The 20,354-nt window shown below is 38.6% G+C and overlaps 1 protein-coding gene across 1 annotated transcript in view; it reads left to right on the top strand.

The window, feature by feature from the left end:
• adcy2a (adenylate cyclase 2a) overlaps window positions 1-20,354 on the top strand; it is a 46,734-nt gene that overhangs the window by 19,850 nt on the left and 6,530 nt on the right. Inside the window, exons 8-23 of the mRNA XM_012864662.3 lie at window positions 1,603-1,761; window positions 1,923-2,055; window positions 2,138-2,314; window positions 2,421-2,461; window positions 2,607-2,687; window positions 4,650-4,719; window positions 4,964-5,061; window positions 5,215-5,299; window positions 9,687-9,824; window positions 10,691-10,810; window positions 10,941-11,125; window positions 13,621-13,705; window positions 16,692-16,850; window positions 19,154-19,300; window positions 19,450-19,560; window positions 19,667-19,781. Of these exons, the coding sequence (XP_012720116.3) occupies window positions 1,603-1,761; window positions 1,923-2,055; window positions 2,138-2,314; window positions 2,421-2,461; window positions 2,607-2,687; window positions 4,650-4,719; window positions 4,964-5,061; window positions 5,215-5,299; window positions 9,687-9,824; window positions 10,691-10,810; window positions 10,941-11,125; window positions 13,621-13,705; window positions 16,692-16,850; window positions 19,154-19,300; window positions 19,450-19,560; window positions 19,667-19,781 (1,904 nt within the window). The remainder of the gene's footprint in view (window positions 1-1,602; window positions 1,762-1,922; window positions 2,056-2,137; window positions 2,315-2,420; window positions 2,462-2,606; window positions 2,688-4,649; window positions 4,720-4,963; window positions 5,062-5,214; window positions 5,300-9,686; window positions 9,825-10,690; window positions 10,811-10,940; window positions 11,126-13,620; window positions 13,706-16,691; window positions 16,851-19,153; window positions 19,301-19,449; window positions 19,561-19,666; window positions 19,782-20,354) is intronic.

Below are 20,354 nucleotides of genomic sequence, written 5' to 3'. Positions count from 1 at the left end.
TCATCTGTAAAACACGGTGGAGGCAGAGGAATGGCTTGGATGTTGAAAACTGCCACGGGCACTAGGACACTAGTGTTTATTGATGGTGCGACACAGGACAGAAGCAGCTGGATACATTTTGAGGTGCTCAGAGACATACTGTCCTCTGAAATCCAGCTGAATGCAGTCAAATTGATTGGGCCGTGCTTCCTAATGTAAATGGACAATGACCAAAAACCCACAGCTAAGGCAACCCGGGACAACTTATAAACTCTACTTCGTCGCTTTTATTAAAGCGAAGATGTGGAGTAATCTTGAATGACCAAGTCCGTCGCTTACCCAGTTAAGCATGCGTTTTCCTTGTTAAAGACTAAACTTCGGACAGAACGTCCCGCAAACCAACAGCAACTAAGAGCCGCTGCATTAAAGGCACGGCAGAGCATTTAACAGGCCTATTGATGTCCATGAGTTCAAGACTTCAAGCTGTCACCGGCAGCAAAGAATTCAATTAAACATTTTATTTTTACTTGTTCAATTTGTCCAGTTACTTTGAACCCCTGAAACGAAGGGACTGTATTAAATAAATGCTTCATTTCCTCACATGTTTATGCAATCTATTAGTTCAAGCCATCACGTTAAAGCTGAAAGTCTGCACTTCAGGTGCATCTGACTTGTTTCGTTTAATATCCATTGAAGTACATTGAACAGTGTAATATACCAGAGCAAAAATAAAAACGTGTTTATGACTGTGCTATGAAGTCCTCCTTGCTTCGTCCGCCAACTGTTCAGCAATTTTAGCGTAAGGACGTACATTTTCAGTCTGGTTCGTAATGCACGCCTACCTACAACGCTATGCAGAGAAACTTACCTGAACCAAAACTTAAATAAAATAAAGCACCACTTTAACATTAGGTTAAAGTCTTGAAAAAATCTTGTATCATTATGCTGCTTTACAGAAGGTCTGTGCTATCTGGCAAGTGTACTCCTTCTGAAATAGAAGCATTTTTTTACCTTTTTGAATTGATCTCCTACATGAGAGTGTTGGCCTTAAAGGTGCTTCATTAAACTTATAGTGCTAGCACGGCTAGCATCAAGGCTTATTGGGGTCGTTCAGCTTTTTCTGTTCGTCTTTCTATTAGGCAGGGTATTCCCAAACAACTCTTTTGCTCTTGCCTTTCAATTAACGACGATCTCGGGACATTCTTGCCAAGTTACCAGAATTTTTCACCTCCACCAAGAGCTGACTGTTTTGTTTCTCCACCGTGAGAACTTGTGAGCAAACTGTGGGAGATACATGTTTTTTTAAAAAAATGCTCAGTTTTAGATAGTTTTGTCAAAAAGGTGTACTTTTAAAGATTTTTTTTTTTTTTTAATGAAACATAGCAAAATATCAATTATTTGGACGACTCTGGTCTGGCTTAATGTCAGTCAAAGACACATTTTGAGTTTTATACAATATATGGAAATGTTAGCATTTTTCTACATATGTGTATATTTCTCCTGTTTTTATATGTTTACTATTAAGTGTTAATAAAATGGTTTATGATCCAAACTGTTTGAATTGAAAGCCAGTATACAGGCTCTGTTTTCCTTCATTAAATGCACATTTTTGATGCCTTACAGAAATGTACGAGACGCTACAGGGGTTGATATTAACATGCGTGTGGGGGTGCATTCTGGGAATGTCCTGTGTGGCGTTATTGGACTTCAAAAATGGCAGTATGACGTGTGGTCACATGACGTCACACTGGCCAATCATATGGAAGCAGGTGGTGTACCAGGGTGAGTAAAAATAAAATTATGCCAGTTTTTTTTTTTTTTTTTTTTTTATATATAAACTGATGCCATTATGTTATGATTTGTCTAATCAGTCACACTCTTATCAATGACTCAGTAAGAATATTACTGGAGCACTAATATCTGACTCAACAATTCGTTGCCAGACGAGTTCACATAACATCGGTGACACTGGAACACCTAAATGGCGCTTATAAGGTTGAAGATGGGGATGGACAAGAGAGAGATCCTTACCTAAAGGAACACGGTGTCATCACTTATCTTGTAATCAACCCAAACGTACGGATCTTCCACTATGTAAAAGAAATACAAGCCGCTCAAGAAAATGCATTAAAATCCCATTACTTCCATGTACGCGCAGGTGGAGCGTCGGAGCTCACAGATTTCTGATCGGCCCAGACACGCTCTTGATGGAGCAAAAACGAGAGCCTCAGTCAGGATGACCCGGTACCTGAAGTCATGGGGAGCAGCCAAGCCCTTTGCTAACCTGCACCACAGAGACAGCATGACAAATGAGAATGGCAAGATTAGCACTTCTGTGCGTATTATTTTTATTTATTTTAGTCTAAATGCGATATGCGTGTGGTGAGCAGCACATTTGTCGGTGCCAACCTTTGCTGTACTCCCTCTTTCTCTGTCTTAAGGGTGTGCCGATGGGTCAGTATCATTTCCACAGATCAGAAAGGTAAACTGCCCGTTTATCAAATAAATGTTTATTTAAATTGCTTAATGAGCCTAGATTTTCACCAGAAGGTTTAATGTGTAAAACTGTATCAACTTAAAATATATTTTCTTCTTGCCCCCCCCCCCCCTCCACACCCCCCATTAAGGACAAAGTCTCAGAAGAAACGGTTTGAAGAAGAATTCAATGAAAGGATGATCAGGACCTTTGATGGAATCACTTCACAAAAGTAACCTTTTGAAAATCCTAATCGTGTTTCGTACATAAACCAACATAATGTTTAAAGGCTAAAACTATCTGTTCACTTTGCAACTTATATTCAGGGTTTCTACACTGTCATGAAAAGTATGGAATTTGTTTTTTGTTTTTTCATGTTCCAGGTCTCGATAACTATGGAACAAATACGTTTTTAATAATAATAAATTGATTAAATTTCTTTTGGCCACCAAACCAATAAATGAGGGCAAATAAGGGTTTTAATTTGGACCTGTGCTCCTGGAATTGAGCATAATCTAAAAAGGTTCAGAATCTAAATAAAGCATTGGAATAACCATGAAATCTTCACCAAGAAAATAAAGGTACCTAAAATCACGGACTGCACTTTTGGGAATTTGTCCTGATTTATTTAGCCTAAGCATAATTTATATTGAAATGTAACTTGTCTAAAAAAAATCCCATTTTACAAAATTGTGAAACTGCCCTATACCAAGCTTTCCAGTCAGAAATAGACTTCAGTCTTTTTAATTTAAAATTTGTGGAAAGTACTGGCATTCCTAAAAAAAACAACAACAGTATTTTGAAAAAGTTAATATTTTTTTAACTCATTTCAAAGAGTGAGACTCATAAAGATTCATTACAACATGTGCGAAATTCAAAACTTTTATATATCATATCTTTTATATCCTATATAATTAGGCTTATAGATAATAAAAACCCAAAATCGGTGACTTTAAACATTGGAACACTGTGAACACGTTCAGTATTGGAAACTCATGATGTCACACCCTAACCAGCTAATTAACTCCAAACACATACAAAGTTTTCCTGAGTCTCTAAATATTCTCTCAGTCTGGCTCAGTAGGGTCAACTATCATGGCCAGGAAGATGCCTGGAAGAAAGTCATTGACCCCCACTAGGAGGGTAAACCACTAAAGGTCATTGCTAAAGAAGCTAGTTATTCAGAAGCATTTTCATGGAAAGTTGAGAGGAAGAAAAAAGTGTGATGGGAGAAGGTGAGGTGCAGTGTGAAGATTCCACAGTCAGAGAAGATTTGGGGTGCTATGTCATCTGCTGGTGTAGGTCCACTGGGTTTTCTCAACTCCACAATTTGCTTCCCTCAGCAAAAAAGCTGTATGGAGACCCTGGTTTTAGTCTCCAGCAGGACTTGGCACCGACCCACACTGCCAAAGGTACCAAAAGCTGGTTCAATGACCATGGTGTTCCTGTTCTTGATTGGCCAGCAAACTGCCTTGACCTGAACCCCATTGAGAATCTCTGGGCTTTTGTCAAGAGGAAGATAACAGACATCAGACCCTACAAGGCAGATGACCTGGAGGACCCGCTATCAAAGCAATCTGGGCTTCCATTACACCTAGGCAGTGCCACAGGCTGATCGCCTCTATGCCACGGTGCAGTGATGCAGTAATTCATGCAAGAGGAGGTCCATCTAAGTATTGAGTGCATAGAAATGGACAGACATTTCAGATGCCTGATATTTCTGTTTAAAATATTATTTTTTGTTGCCCTCTGATAATATTGAGACTCTGAATTTTGTATTTTCATTATCTGTAACCCATAATCATCACAACTAAAAGAAATAAAGACATGGAATCTTTCATGCTGTGTAATAAATCTATATAATAAAGGAGTTTCATTTTCTGAAATTAGTCATGGGGAAAAAAAAATAACTTTTCACGATATTCAAATCTTTAGATGTTAATCGAACCTGCACACCATGCAGGCATTTTCAAGGCAAATGCTTTTCCATTATCCACAATGTTATTAAAACTGACAAAAATACATGTTTAAATTTATTAGCATGAACAAAAATGTGTCGGAACCCTGAATATGGCAAAATTATCCCTTATGTTTACTTTTAGATAAAAATGTATGCTTTGTGTCCATTGCTTACATTCTATCCAGGTTTTCTGGATGCTTGAATGTATTTTGTGTGCCTTTTTTTTTTTTCCAGACAATGGCTCAAGTCTGAGGACATACAAAGAATATCTCTGTTTTTTCACAACAGATCCTTGGAGAAAGAGGTAAGAGGATTTTTAGGTAACTAGAGATCCATCACTGCTTGGGTAAGGTCATTTACATAAATGCATTGTTGTCCTAAAATGGTTCCTTTGAGTGCATGGCCTACACTTACCTTGAAATGTCTTAGGTTGATTTGTATAATGCCTGAAGTTTAAAAGCTTCTTAAGAAGACAGATCAGTTTTAAAAACAGTTGTTGATGCACTGCCTTCTTAATTGTTTATTTTTTTCTTTCTGTGTTCTTTTAGTACAGAGCAACAACCTTGCCGGCCTTTAAATACTATGTCACCTGCGCCTGTTTGATCTTTTTCTGCATTTTTGTTGTGCAGATCTTGGTTCTGCCAAAGTGAGTGACCTTTACTTTTCTGTTTGAACTATATCGTCTGTCAGTCTGTCTGTCTGTCTGTCTGTCTGTCTGTCTGTCTGTCTGTCTGTCTGTCTGTCTATGTTTAGTAGCTTGTATGTTTCAGTACATAGCTGATTTCGGTTTTTGTTTCAGAACGGCTGTCTTGGGAATATCATTTGGAATTGCTTTTCTCACCCTCTCGTTGACAATCTTCATATGTTTCATTGGGCACGTCTTGGTGAGTAGTGTGATTTTCTCCGTCATTATTGATTTTAATAGATAATTAAAACAGCCTCTACTAATGAATATGCTGCTGTTCAAGAAGTGTCACTTTTCCAAAGTCTTCTTTAACATTGTAAAATGTAACATTGTAACATTGTAACTGTAAAACATCTTGAATGTGCCTTTTTTTATATAATTTTGGAGGTAAATTTAAAGTATTTAAAGGTAAATACTTAGGGTTCCTAATTACAATACAGGGAACTAAATAACACTTTTATTTTATCTCTCATTTATATATTTTTAAAATATCTCCACTCTAAAAAGTGATTGCAGCTCCAACTTAAAGCAATTGCTTCAATTGGTAGCAAGCAATTTAAATAAGTTGATCCAACTTAATTGTTTTAGTTTATAAGTTGTCAAGTTAAGCCATCGTCAATAAATTATTTCTGTTACCTGTCACTAATTGAAGCAGTTCATTTAAGTTGGAGCTGGAGTCTCTTTTTAGAGCATCAAGATAGTGTCTCTCATCCATCAAAATGAAAATCTGAACGCACAAACTCAAAACCTGGTCATTTTAACACGATTTCCTGATAGCAGCAGCTTGATGCTTTTATTTTTTTAATCATATCAGTATGCATGTGGTTGGAATGAAGACTAGTTTGTTATACTCGAGTCCTGTAGCTGAAAATGACCTCTTGGTCAAACAAATTTTGCAGGTACAAGCCCATATTGCCCTAATCTATTTTTTTTTTGTCTGTTTAATAGATCAATGTTTAGGAACAGGCATGTGTTCTGCCATCACATGTATAGTTTCCACTTTGTTACCCTTTCTAAATAAAAGAGAAATGGATAGTGCTAGAAATCCCAGGTGGGGCAGTGCACCAAGCAGGGTTCGGCGTGCAGGTCTACCAAGTCCCAAAGGGGGAAAAAAGCTGCCTTTTAAATGTATAGTCACATCCACTATTTCAGTTAATACTCCTTAACAACTATTGAAGTGGTCACAAGATCTATGCCATCCACTGGTTTATGCTTGGGACAGGAACTCACTACTCTTTATTGATTTTCAGGCAATTTCTAATCAATCATCTTTATCTTTGTCATTATCTTGCTCATTTGTTGCCTGTCTCCGTCATTGGGGTGTAAATTATTTTTAAACATCAATAGCAGTGGGCTTACAAACAATGCTGTAGTACAATGTCCTTTAAAAAAACGTAACACAAGACAATATGAGCCCAACCCTGTCTTTTACTTCAATAAGCTGGAGAAATCTGTCTCGATGTTTTTCTTCCGAATATTGAAAGAATTAAAGGTGAGCAAGGTTTAGTTTCAGTCAGTCGGCCCTTTTGCTTGTGATCTCTAGGAGCTCAAAAAAATCGTAGTTTGGAGAATGAAGAAAATGTTCTTATGTGGGAGATAAATGTAAAAATTTAACGCTGTCAACCTGATAAAGTATTCCAGTAAAATCTTAAGTGTTAAGTGTGATTACGGACTGATTCAAAAGTGACAAGAAAAACAAAATGAACGTAAATTTCGATAAATTAAAAGATTAAATAAATGTTCATTGTGTAAATTTTCTCCAAACGGACTCTGTTTATAAGCTATGATTTTAGTTTCTCCCCGGCATCGCTGTGACTGCTGCATGCAGCAAGTTAGATGACGTATATTTTGCTTTCCACCCAACACTTCTGGCAGGGACTTTCCAAAACATTTCAGCAACGCTTTGAGCAATTTAAGCTGTGGATTAGGGACTTTAAACAACATTGCAGACAAGCTTTTCGTTTTGCTATCTTGGGCTTCCTCAAAGTCTTTTTGATCTTGTGGCCTTAAATTTCTTTCCCCTCTGTTACTGATTTTTTTATTTTTATTTTTACATTCCGTAAATGTGTTGGGGAGAAAAAGATAAATCATAAAGCATGCCTCAGGGTGGTGGCAGTGGGGGTGTTGAGGGGGGTTGTCCTCAATTTACATGCCTTAATGTCTTGCACCCTCTCGCCGGCAAGAGACACGAGAGATAAGAACGCAGGGAGACACTTTGACGTGATTAAAAGCTCCTCGACTGTTTTCTTTGATACTACACAACTACTGCTAGACCAGAATGGGAAGGTTGAGAAAAGAAATTGGTTTTAAAACATTAAAAGGTGATGTAAAATTCAGACGGCTCCAGGCCTAAACACGCTGTTCCCCCTGACTTCTGATTGTTGTGGGAGTGCGTTTATCTCTGATCTGTGCTCCCTGTGGACGGTGCCGGAGACTCAAGCACAGCTCTCAGCAGCAAAAGTTAAACATTGCAGCATGGCAGGGTCTGTTTCTTCCTTCATTTTGTGGAAGGTTCATAATTTTGTGAAAGCTCATTTTAAGATCTTCTGTGCAGCAACAAACCTCAAAGTGCCCACGTTTGTCTCGGATGGACTGCCTGTTTAGGTTTTAAGGACAGCATTTAGCTTCTAATTCTCAGCCTTGATTCTCAAGAAAAGGCCACTGAACGCAGCCTCCACTGTAAACGTTTAGCAATTCACCGTTTTCTTGTGGGCAGTTTGGCAAAACGTCTTTTCACATGCAAAGTGTTATAATCTTAGATGTGAACTTCTAAATAGACTAGATTTTTTCCCCAAAAAAAGCATGCTAGCATACAATTAGCCTTAGAAGAAATTAAAAGAGAAAAGTTCTGCTGAGATTTGAATAATTTATCTGGTGATTTTAATTTGTTTCATAGTGAAATCACTATATCATCATTTCTACTGTATTGTATTGAGAGTATCTTACTGGGTAAAAGTGTGTGAAAAGCCCGCGGTGGCCCTAATTGTTTTTGTGATAGGTGCTGCTCAAGCAATCATGGGTTGATGTCTGCTTTAGTGTGTGGACTTATTTGAAAAGTAAAATATAACACTACTTATATTAATCAAGAAATAATATTTTGCTTTGTTCTTTTCATGTGCAGTGGGTTGGAAAAGTATTCAACCCCCGAGGCATTTCTCATGTTCTGTTGCCTCAAAACCTGGAATTAAACTGGGTTGTCTGACAGTTTGCACCATTTGATCTACAGAACATAGCTATACGTTTGAAGATATATTATTTTTTTTATTGTAAACCAAACAATAAATGGGACAGAATTACAGAATACTGCATGGTGCATTGATGTTAAACCCTAAACGCAAGGCTTTACAGAGCCACCAATTGCTGAAACTCTAGCTGCAAGTGGCTTTGAATCAGTCTCTATGAGCTTGCCACATATTGCTGCTGAGATCTTTGGCCATTCCTTAAGGACAAAACTGCTCCAGCTCCTTCATGATGGATGGTTGTGCCTGCGAGCAGCGATCCTCAAGTCTAACCACAGGTTCTCAATTGGACTGAGGTCTAGACTTTGATTATGCCATTTTATCACATTTAAATATTTCCCCTTAAACCCTTCAAATGTTGCCTTAGCTGTATGATTCAGAACATTGTCCTGCTTAAAGGTGTTCCTCGGTCTCAGTCTCACATCACACACAGACCGACAGGTTTTTCTATGTATTTAGCAGCATTCATCTTTCCCTCAACTTGGACCAGTTTCCCAGTCCCTGCTGGTGAACATCATCCCCACGGCATGATGCTGCCACCACCATGTTTGGTGTTCTTGGGGTGATGGCATGTGTCTCTTCTGACCAGATCATCTTCCTCCATACATCTGGGGTGTCACCCACATGCCTTTTGGCCAACTCACAACGGGCCTTTTCATTTGCAACACAAAGTAATGGCATTTTTCTGGCCACTCTTCCATTAAATCGCAGCTCTTTTTAGTGTACGCCTTGTTGCAGTCCTATGGACAGATCCTCCAGTCTCTGGTGCGGAGCTCTTTAACTCTTTAAGGTTACTTTTGGACTGCCTTTCAGATTAATGCCTTTAAGAAAAGGTATATTTAGAGGTGACACTTGAGTTGCACATAGATGGACTTCATTTCACTAATTATGGGACAGGTGGCCTTGTGGTTAGGGAGCTGGGCGTTTGCGTCTTTGTGGACCCAGAGTCTGTCACTCTGGGTCCACAAGCAAGACCCTTGACCACAGATTGCTCCCCATACGCAACTCAGTTTTGGCAGCACACTTCTATACTTTTTTTTATTTCACTTTACCAGTTTGACTGTTTTGTGCCGATCCCTTACCTCCAATAAGATTTAATCGTAATGTAACCAAATCCATAAAAAGCCAGGGGGGTTGAATACTTTTGCAAGGCACTGGACATGTAGAACTTGCATGCTTCAGCATATAAAAAAATATAAGATGTGTTTGATCCAACCATTTGGGTATGTTGCTTTAAATTTTGTTTCTGTGATTCTTATGGGGCCTTTGGTTTTTTAGCTCTAGAATCGTGTAGCGCACCAAGTTTGATCTCTTGTTCTGCTTTTGTTTCTCTGTGTGTGCATACAGCACTGCAATAAAAGTGCATCTACTTCTTGGATGTGGCTGCTGAGGTCATCAGTTATTATTGCCAACAAGCCTTGGCGCCGCATCACTCTCACCATGACAACCACTGCTCTAATACTCGTAATGGCAGTCATCAACATGGTAAGCTTTTATGTGCAGGTACTGCTCTAAGAAACGGCTAACGCCTTGTAGACTTCTCACCTTATGTAGGATCAGTTTTAAAAACGGCGCTCCTTTTTGTGACTCAAATTGTTTTAAAAGTGGAAGGGATGCACAATGTGTTATACAAAATTGTTTAAATAAACTGATTGTGTTGTCATGATGTTTTACAAAAGCCTTAATACATTTATACTTGCTTTACCTGACCTTATGGAAAGTTTATTTATCCATATTGTTGTTCTTTGCCATTCTCTGTTATGCATATTATATTATCTCTGACCCTCCTCATATTAACCTTATTTGTGCCGACTGATAAGATATATGTAACATTCCTATTTTTTACTTATTGTTCATTACTCATTATTTTCTGATTTATCTGATCATAGTTTATATTTATGGAGGGTAAAGATGAATACATAAAAGGCTCAGATAAAAGGGGGAACAGTAGCCTGAGGCTTGAGACGAGGCTGGCTTTGTGATAAAGCATGGTGTCAGGACCCTGGTTTAGAACTTCACACAAATCAATTCCAGAGATTATAATCGTGTTTTGCTTCTGACACGGGTCAGACGCTCAGGGCGGATGAACCAAATTATCTTGCCTTTGCTCAGTGGGACAGCAATCCTTGCTTTATCCTGCAGGTTCCCTTTAATGGACATTATTGAATGGTTGTCACAATTGGCCTCTAACAAGATTGTTTTTTTTTTCCTCTTGCAAGTCTAATGCCGACTAGTTCATCTATACACACACTGACAGGCGAGGCATACAGATGAAATGTTTCCTTCTAATTTGTCTGTTTTTACTCAGGGAAATAAGCTGTAATATCTTTTAATGTTTGATTTTGTTCTAGTTCTTTTTGGAAGATGATGCATCGCCTCCAGTCCTGCTTTACAACTCCTCTAATGAAACACTGCTTTACCCTAATGGGCAGCTTCTAAACTTCTCTGGCAAAAATAATTATTACCTCCCTGTAAGTGTGGATGAAAACTATTTCCGTGAGAGTATTTGCTCATTATTTTGTGATGATTTCTTGTTCTCGTTATTTACTTATCTTAGAATTAATCACCCTCTCTATCTGTCAAACCCTCTCTTCCCTTCAGTATTTAATTTACAGTTGCATCCTGGGTCTGATCTCTTGCTCGGTGTTCCTGAGGATAAACTACGAGCTGAAGATGATTATAATGTTGACTGCAGTGGTGATCTACAATATTATTATTCTACAAACACATGCCTCTCTGCTGGATGAATATAGCCGATTCCTGTACAAGACTGAAAGCCTTGACAGGTAGGTGGAAGGAATGTCTGTAAGGATGTCATTAGCATCCAGAACAACAAACTTCCATCTGAAAATCTGTCTGTTACACACCTCATTACGTGAGCCTCATTATAGAGGGAAAACAGCTCTGGTGCAGGGTTTTACCGTGTTCCATTAATTACTTAGTAGCAACAAAAATCATGTAACAGATTAAAAGTAAATCTGATACGAAACACCAGAAAGAGCTAACACTAAATATTTGACCAAATTTAAATAGGTGATCCAAGCAGTCTTTCTCAGAACGTTTTCAGTGTGTATCACACGCAGGTTGGAGGTTGGAGGTTAGAGCAGTTGAACACAGCTACTAAATATAAAGCCCTAGAAGAACCCTTCTCAGTCTCTGGCAAATTCAATTTAGGAACACCAGCTGGTTAACAAGTTAAAGTTGCCAACTCTCCCATGATTAAATAGGAATTTGACCCAAGTGACATATTGCAGACAGCCATGATAGGTGAATGTATCACCCTCTTGTTTTGCTAACTTCACACATCTTAGAGTGTCACAGGGCAGCTAACACATTAGGAACTTGTCTGCTTTAAAAGGTTAGCAGAACAGTGCACTTCTAAAGAATAAACCAATTATAAAGAGTAGTTTAATTGTATAGTTGTGTGTGCATTGGATGGGCGATGTAAAAGTTGTTGTGCCAGGTCAGGGTATGTTACTTCAGGCATGATGCCACCATTTAAATACTTTTTTCATGTGCCCAGTTTATGGTATAGGGGTTCTCCCAATTTGTGTATAATCATCAGCTAATTATTCAAAAGAGTAGGTTGGACTATAGTCGTATTCAGCAAGTCAATGTGGGCTTATCTTCATCTGTGCTGACATGGTGTGTGCATAGTGTAGCCTGAGATTAGATTGTGTTACTTTTGAGGCATTGTTATTATTAAATTAATGCTGCAGCATTTGAGTGACACTAAATTGGTTATGTTGCATTAAAATATATGCACAGTATGCACGGCAACTTTTTTTTTTTTTTTTACACGTGGCAGCCTGGCTTAGCAGATGATGACCTTACATATGTTATAGCATCAGATTCAGCAATGCTGCAGCATTCTTTGCAGCATTTATTTGCCTAAGCTAGAGCATCCTCCCACACCATCAAAATACAACGGTGATACACAACAGAGTCATCAGGGGTACTAATAAAAATATAGATGGTGGTGAATTTCTCGTATTGAGGTGACTCACTTTATTTATCACAAGTCTCAACACTATTCAGAGGTCACTCCCTAACAAGTAACCACTGGTATCAGTGAGGAAATATTGTATTTTAAGTAAAAATAATAATGTAGAATTATTCTTGGACCTATTGATTGATCAGATGACTATCTCATCAGTGAAATTCGGAGCAATCTTGAACAGAGTCCTTGAGTTTGGAAAATATGGATCAAGATTGTATAATTCGTAAAAAGCCAGTGGCGTCATCAAGACTAACAAGAAAATTTTCATACCGACTCAACTGAATTTGACTTACATGCATTTCTGTAACTTGTTAAATACAGTTGTTTTATCTTCTTTGCCATCTATCAAATGGCCTCCATGTTTAACATTACCCTATTATTTTGTTGAAGCTGCAGAATGAATATGCAGACTGTTGGTATCTTCATTAGTTTATGTCTCCTTCATATTATATTTGCAGCATGTCTAATTTAAGAATTTGGTTGTTGTACAATACAGATGACCTGATGGATGTCCAAATATTGCATTTACAAACAAACACATTTGAATGAAAAAAAAAAGCACATTAGAAAAACCTTGACTTCAATCCAGGTGAAACAAATCTAAATACCCATAATCTTTGCTATTGTGTCCTTGTCACGAGCTGATTAGCACTTTGGTCTGCTAGTCAGGTTGTATTTTAAAAAGGAATGAATCCAGTGGGATATGCTCCTGAACTATACAAAACATCTTTACGTTAATAAAGCTGCATCAAAGAATCTTAATCTTTAATCTTAAGGGCAATGCTTACAATGTCTGTGCGTTTTCTTTGCAGCACTTGTTGAACCAGGTTAACTATCAGGTCCAGTAGGTCCGCGCAGGGTTTCCAGTTAAAATGAAATCAGAACAGGAGCTAAGCTTTCATTGTTTGTGTGCTAAACTTTTATTAATTGTCAACACTTTTCTAATTGCGCCTGAGAAACAGCTGTAGCCAATGCACCGTGGCAGTAGAACTGTCACTAGAAAGCCGATAGTAAACAAGCTCTTGTCACAGAAAAGCAGAAGTGACAGTCTAGACTGAGTGACAGCTTAGAATGAAATGCTCTGCTAACCATCCACGTGGCATGTGTCAGTGCTGATTGTGATCTGGATTTGTAATTAAATAGTCTTAATCTCATCATTTTCTCTTTTTAATTTTTCACTTGCTCTTCATTATCCTGTTTTCTTATTAACTAGGTTTGTCATTATCTTTTTACTATCTTACAAACAGATTGTTTCTTTTTTTAATTTCTTTGCTCCTCAAGACCAGGAGTTCTCAAGGATCTGAAGACTATGGGCTCCATCTCCCTTTTTATCTTCTTCATCACATTGCTCGTGCTTGCTAGACAGGTAAGCTTTGATTTGATTCAAATAATGTCTGCTACTGTACACCTGATCCAGCCTTTGAAACATGTGCTAAAATGTGCCATCATTATCGCTGCAACTTTTCCTCTGTGTATTTGTTTCCTTCTGCACTGAGATTTGTAGCGGTCTGAAAGCATTTCTTTCATTTTCTCTCATTTCCTCTCTTCCTGCTCTTCTGTGCTCCCTGGTCTGCCTATTCTAAATATAGCTTTACCTCCCTAACTCCCCTTCTGCATCACTCCATTGTTTTCTCCAGTCAGACAGTTTTTATTTAAACGTTCTGAATTCCCCACGCCTAAAATTTATGAGGCCGCGGGTTCAATTATTCTTTTTAAAACGCATACATTAATTGTTCTGGTTGATTACAGTCTCTGGCACGGTTTGCTATGATTTTTCAGCTTCTTCCAGAACACCATGACAAGAAATCACTGTCTGTATAAAACCTCACTGAATCTGAAAATTAGTCACTAAACTCAGTGGACAACAGCGTTTGCGTTCGTTTTCACAGAGCACAACAGCTTTCTTAACAACATTTCTCTGTCTGTATCAAGTTGCATCAACTATAACCGATTGACAATTCTTGAATTTCATATCAGACAGGATTAAAGATACTTTCTGTATGCTCTGTTATGATCACCTGACTGATGTTGTTTTTGTCATGATGCTAAACCTAATGAAACTTTGAGTTTCTGGTTGGGGATCCTAAATGTCCAGGTCTTTGGTCGTACTGTACCTCTATCGGACCATGTGGATTGTAAATGGGTTCAGACCACATCTGATTTGTACTTTCAGAGACTCCATAGTGCCATGCAATAACCCCTGGCTTTTAAATTATTTTTTTTAACTTTATTTTTCACTTTTGCTTTATTTTTCCCATTTTGTCATGTTGTCAAAGTTTTTCACTTCGATTTATTGTGACAGATTACCACAAAGTAGCACATGATTGTGATTGGAATCAGCTTAACTGCATAGTCAGTGCACACAAACAAGGACTTTGACTTTGGTTACACTTTGCTTTCAATCAAGAAATGTTAGGTAGAGATAAATTAAAAGGGAAAAAGTCTATTTTTCCTAAATGTGTATGTTTACAGTGTTTTTACAAAAGAGGAAGACATGATTGGATTGGGGCAAATATGCATGATGTTGAAACGGGCTCTCCGACTGCTAAGTGTCATTTAGAGTGAAAGCCTGGTGGACGAAACTACCTCTGTGGTGGCTGGTTTTGGTAAATAACCCTTTGTAGCACTGATCTGAAGGTAAAAGTCTAAACAGTTTGTGTCCAGGGTCAGTGAGGGTCATAGATGTCCTGTTTTGTGGATGTTGCGTGGGGGGATTTTCTCCCCAAGGCCACCATCATCTCCTCTTTCTTGAGCGGGTTAAGCTCCGGGTGGTTCTGACTACACCACTGGACCGGACGGAAAGTCGGGTGGGGGTGGGCAATGTGTGGTACAGCACTGCACAGCTCGAAGGAGGAGCTCAGACCAGCAGTACCCGGTCATCGGGCTGTCCATGTCCATCAAGCTAAGCGTTGGCTTATGTTGCCCGGGAGGTTTACTGCTAAAATGTTGCAGACCAAACTTTTATTGCTGCTCTCAAACATCAAGGCATTGCGTATTTTGACAACTACTACTATATAGCACTGTTAGTGTTGTATAAAAATGTATATAAAATATACAAATGACACTTTGTCATTTGTATATTTGTATATATACAGTGGGGGAACACTGTATGTGGTAGGTTTTAAACACTGGCCCGAGCAAACAAACCCTCAATAAACCATATGGTTTATGGTCTTTAAAATATAACTTCAGGTGAGGATTGCCTGTTTTATTACACTGTGACATCACTACGGCAAATTTTATCTATGTAAAGCAGATTCAAAATCTTCATTGCCGTAGCTTCTTGAGCGTTCCTGCTCGTTTACATTGTGTGCGTTTTCGGCAAATTCCACAGAGATCTGCTATGCCGCCATCCGAGATCTCAGGGAGGTGAAAAAATGAGAAAAAAGACTGGTCCTAGAGAGGACTTTCTGATTTTTAGGAGTTCCTATGTAGTGAAAGTGATCACAGTATGGTGGAAGTACCAATGCTGCCATCCGCAGCGCCATCTTAAATCCATAACATGATACATGGTTTTATTTCATTTTAGAACTAAAAATCTGAAAGGATAGTTTGCTTTTGTATTTATTCCTTCAGAGTCAATGCTTGAAGAATGTAGAACGGTATGAAGAATCCCCATTTTCTACAACTACAGCTGCAAATCTTTTTGGGTGTGTCCATACTGGCTTTGCACATCTAGGGACTGCAGTCTGTGTTCATTGTGCCTTGTGAAATGACTCAAGCCCAGTCAGAATAGATGGATACCATCTGGGCAAAAACAACTATCAAGCGCTGTCACGAGAATTTAATCAGATTTAGGATCTGGACATTGACTGGGCCCTTCCATTTTTTGCCCTTGCTAAATGTTTAAGGATGGACCCCAGTGTCAAATCCTTTGTGGTTTCTAACTGGTTTCCTTCCTCTACTCATATTTTTGTACATAATACAAAACTGAACTTAGTAGCTTAAATTTTTATATTAAATATGCAATCTGCTTGATGGGAAACAAGTGTGTCCTTTGTTGTTGGATCACATTTAATAAGCTCAATATCATAAGTGTTGTAATGGAAACTTGAGCAGTCAATGTTTCGAGTGTGGAAGATTTGACTGCATTCATTATTATGAAAATATCAGACCATGTCATTCATACAAAGCTGCATTGACTACTGTGTGACCATCTTTTTTGTACAGATGGAAGGTTTTGCACTGCATTTGTTTGTTTTTTCTAATGGCAGAACTGTAGCTGATTTGTTTCTGTTTGTTTCTGTCTTCAGCATCCATTTTTATGTCAGATTGTGTTTTTCTGTGCTTTATGGAAGCAAGCTTGACCGCTGTATCTTCAGTCTCTTCACCTCTGTGTCCTCTTGTAACAGAATGAATATTACTGTAGGTTGGACTTTCTCTGGAAGAACAAGTTTAAGAAAGAATGTGAGGAAATTGAAACAATGGAGAATCTCAACCGGGTTTTGCTCGAGAACGTCCTTCCTGCGCACGTTGCAGAACACTTCCTCGCTCGCAACTGGAAAAACGAGGTTGGCATTTGTTTTCCACTTAGCACAGTATATTATGTGTGTGTGTGAAATAATAAAAGCATGGTTTTAGCAAACTGAGCTTATTTACAGGTGCATCTCAAAAACTTAGAATATCATTGAAAATTAAATTTATTTCAGTAATTTAATTTAGAATGTAAGGATTGAATAGATTCATTACATTTTATACAATTCAGGTGTTCCTTTATTGTTATGTTGTTATTGTGACCTGCAACTAATGAAACCCCAAAATTTGAATATTATCACAGACCATTAAAATCTATTTTATTGGCCAAATTAATAGTACTAATGTCCAGGTATATACCCTGAATACTTTGGTGGGGCTCCTTCTTGTCTTAATTACTGCATCAAGATGGTGTAACATGGTGAAAAATCAGGCACTGGCACTGATGAAGTGTTGAGGAAGCCCAAGTTCCAATACAGTCCAGTCAAGCCCATGGATACCATTGTCCTTAAAGCTGGCAGTGGTACTTTTGGCTGTGTGGGTTTGTCTCAAATCCAACTGGAAAATTAAATCATCTCATTAAAGGTTGCCTGCCAAAGGAGGCCAGAATATTGGAATCAGAATCGGTTTTACTGAGCAAATGTGTGCGCACAAACAAGGAATTTGACTTTGGCTCTGCTCCCAGTGTAAACATATAGCCTACAGCAGGGGTCTTCAACCCTGGTCCCTTTAGCATCCACTGTCCTGCATGTTTTAGATGTCTCTGCTCCAACAGACCTGCTTCAAATGATTGCATGACCTCCTCAGCAGCCACCGAGGGCTGCAGAGGAAGTCAGCCATTAATTTTTGTCAGGTGTGTGGCGCCAGGGTAACATCTAAAACATGCAGGACAGTGGATCCTCTTTAATGTCCTTGTAAACGGCTGTGCTTACTTTGAATTTTCGAAACCACTTTTTAGCAACACTCGGCGATGACATTGCACCCAAAATGATCAATGACTGGAAACATCACACTTGAACGTAGGGAACTAGGACTCTCTTCAGTCTTCCTCTAGACTCTGGAACTTGGGTTTACAACAGGAATGCAACATTTTTGCTTGATTTGAAAACTGAAGAACAGTTTAGTCCTTTATCACCTTAGCCCAGGCAAAGTAATTCTGTTATTGTCTCTGGTTCAGGAACAGCTTCATACAAAAAAATGCAACAGATGTAGCTCATGTTCAGGATATGAGTGTGGTGGTTCTGAAAGTGCAGAATCCATTCGTAGTTTCTGGATTGTCACCCAACCCCAAACTCTTGCATTGATTTTGCTTCACATTCCTCTCTAGGCTGCAGTTTTCCCTGTTGCTTATGCCCCTTTTTATTTCAACTCAACCTAGTTTGATTGTGTTTAAATGTTGCACCCTGAACTGCTAGCTTGCCCTCCTCCTGCACTGTCAGGTCTTCTCCACTATATTGTAGGCTCTGTATTAAAAAATCCTCCAGGATATTTTTAAATGTGATAATTGTTATAACCAGTAAGCTGAGAGCGACTGTGTCTCTGTAGCTAGAGTAGTTGTCTTGCAATAGAAACGTTCTTGGTTCTATTACTGCTCCTCTTGTGCCCCTGGGCAAGGCCCTTAATCGATCTATGTGTCAGTGTGTTAATGTATGTCCGTCGGTTAGTGTGAATGTGGCTCTATTGTAAAGTGCTTTGAGTGGTGGGTATGACTAGAAAAGTGCTATATGAAGTCTATTTACCATTCCTATCTCAATTAACAGTTATAAACACTTAATATATATCACTTTGTGTAAGCATGTGGGTTTCACTCTGTTTGCTGAATTACTGAAATAAATACTTTTTTGCTGATATTCTTAATGTAATAAGATGCACCTGTATTGTGGCAAAATGCAGATTATTAAGCACTTGAATCATCCTAAGATTAAGAATGCCGTTGTCGCGCGCTTGCAATTTTTCATGAAGCTGATACTGAAAAACCGTATTACCTGACATTAATGGAGACGGCTGAAGAGAAATTGAAAACGTACGTGTATAACTCACGTCATTAGTGTCAGTCTGGTTTTCTACATAGAGCACTTTTTACACTTTGAGCTGTGAGAAGTCAAGAGTTGGATCTATAAGTTCATTTGGATAACGAGGTGACTTTAGAATGATGAGCCTGCAGTGGACGGTCTGCTGCAGAGCAGGATCAAAGTTGCTGGGCTTCTGGATCTTAGAGAGCAGGCATGTTTGGTTCAGAGTTGTGTGAGATGCCTGGCTTCAGTTGTCTGTCTGCGCTTTTAACAAAAGAATGTCAAATGTTGTGATCTGTCCAAGCTGACGTCAGCTTCTTCTCTTGCAGGATCTGTACCACCAGTCCTATGACTTGGTGTGTGTGATGTTTGCCTCTATCCCGGACTTTAAAGAATTCTACACCGAATCAGACGTCAACAAGGAGGGTTTAGAGTGTCTCAGGCTTCTCAATGAAATCATTGCTGACTTTGATGAGGTAAATTAGCACCAGTGGTAGAACATTCATTACATTTGCCTCATGAACACAGCATTACCAGCCCGCGTTTAAAAATATTCTCATTGATGTGTTAATATTTTACCTTTTTAAAATTGTGTACCCACAATTTGGTTTTCATTTCTGTACAGCTGCTTTCCAAACCTAAATTTAGTGGTGTTGAGAAGATAAAGACTATTGGGAGCACTTACATGGCAGCTACTGGACTTAACACATCATCTATTACTGAGTATACCACACAGGTAGGCTACAGATTAATTTTTCATTATTATGTTATATACCTGACTGCCATCAGATATATTGTTGTTTCATAAACAAGCATAGTTTAAGTAGTGTGTTCTCTTACAGGAGCATGACAGACAGTACATGCACTTAGGAACCATGGTGGAGTTTGCGTTCGCCTTGGTCGGAAAGTTGGACGTCATCAACAGACACTCATTCAACGACTTTAAACTCAGAGTTGGTGAGTTTCTCAAAGAAATGAAACAAAGCACAATACAGTATGCACATGATTTCTGGTAAATACAGGTGCATCTCAAGAAATCACAATATCGTTACAACATCCAGTCATTTCAGTAACTCAATTAAAATGTAACTCAAAGGATCCATTACACACAGGGTGATATATTTCAAGTGTTTATTACAATTTTGATGACTATGGCCTACAGGTAAAAAAGAAACTAAAACAACTTTAGTTTCTTCAAATTTTTAAAGATTACATAAGGCTAGTAAAAGTTTTCTGTTTCCCAATTCCGAAATGTTATAGCCATGTTATGGCCTACCTATTTATGAGGAAGATTGCTGACTCAACAGTTGTTCAGCTGACAGTCTCTGACACTCTCCACAAGGAGGGAAAGGCAGACAGGGTATTGGTAAAGAAGTTGTCTCTTTAGTATACGGTACATAACTGAACAATGGAAGGTTAAGTGGGAAAAGAAGCGTGATCGAAAAGGGTGCAGGAGGATCAGCGACGACAGCTTTGATAGGATTTTGGAGCGATGCCCAATTAAGCCTTTTGAGGAGAGTCACAAGACGT

Source organism: Fundulus heteroclitus, chromosome 3 (assembly GCF_011125445.2).
Source record: "Fundulus heteroclitus isolate FHET01 chromosome 3, MU-UCD_Fhet_4.1, whole genome shotgun sequence".
Classification (NCBI taxonomy): Eukaryota; Metazoa; Chordata; class Actinopteri; order Cyprinodontiformes; family Fundulidae; genus Fundulus; species Fundulus heteroclitus.
Note: the sequence above shows the minus strand (reverse complement) of the source record. Positions and strands in the feature narration are given on the sequence as shown.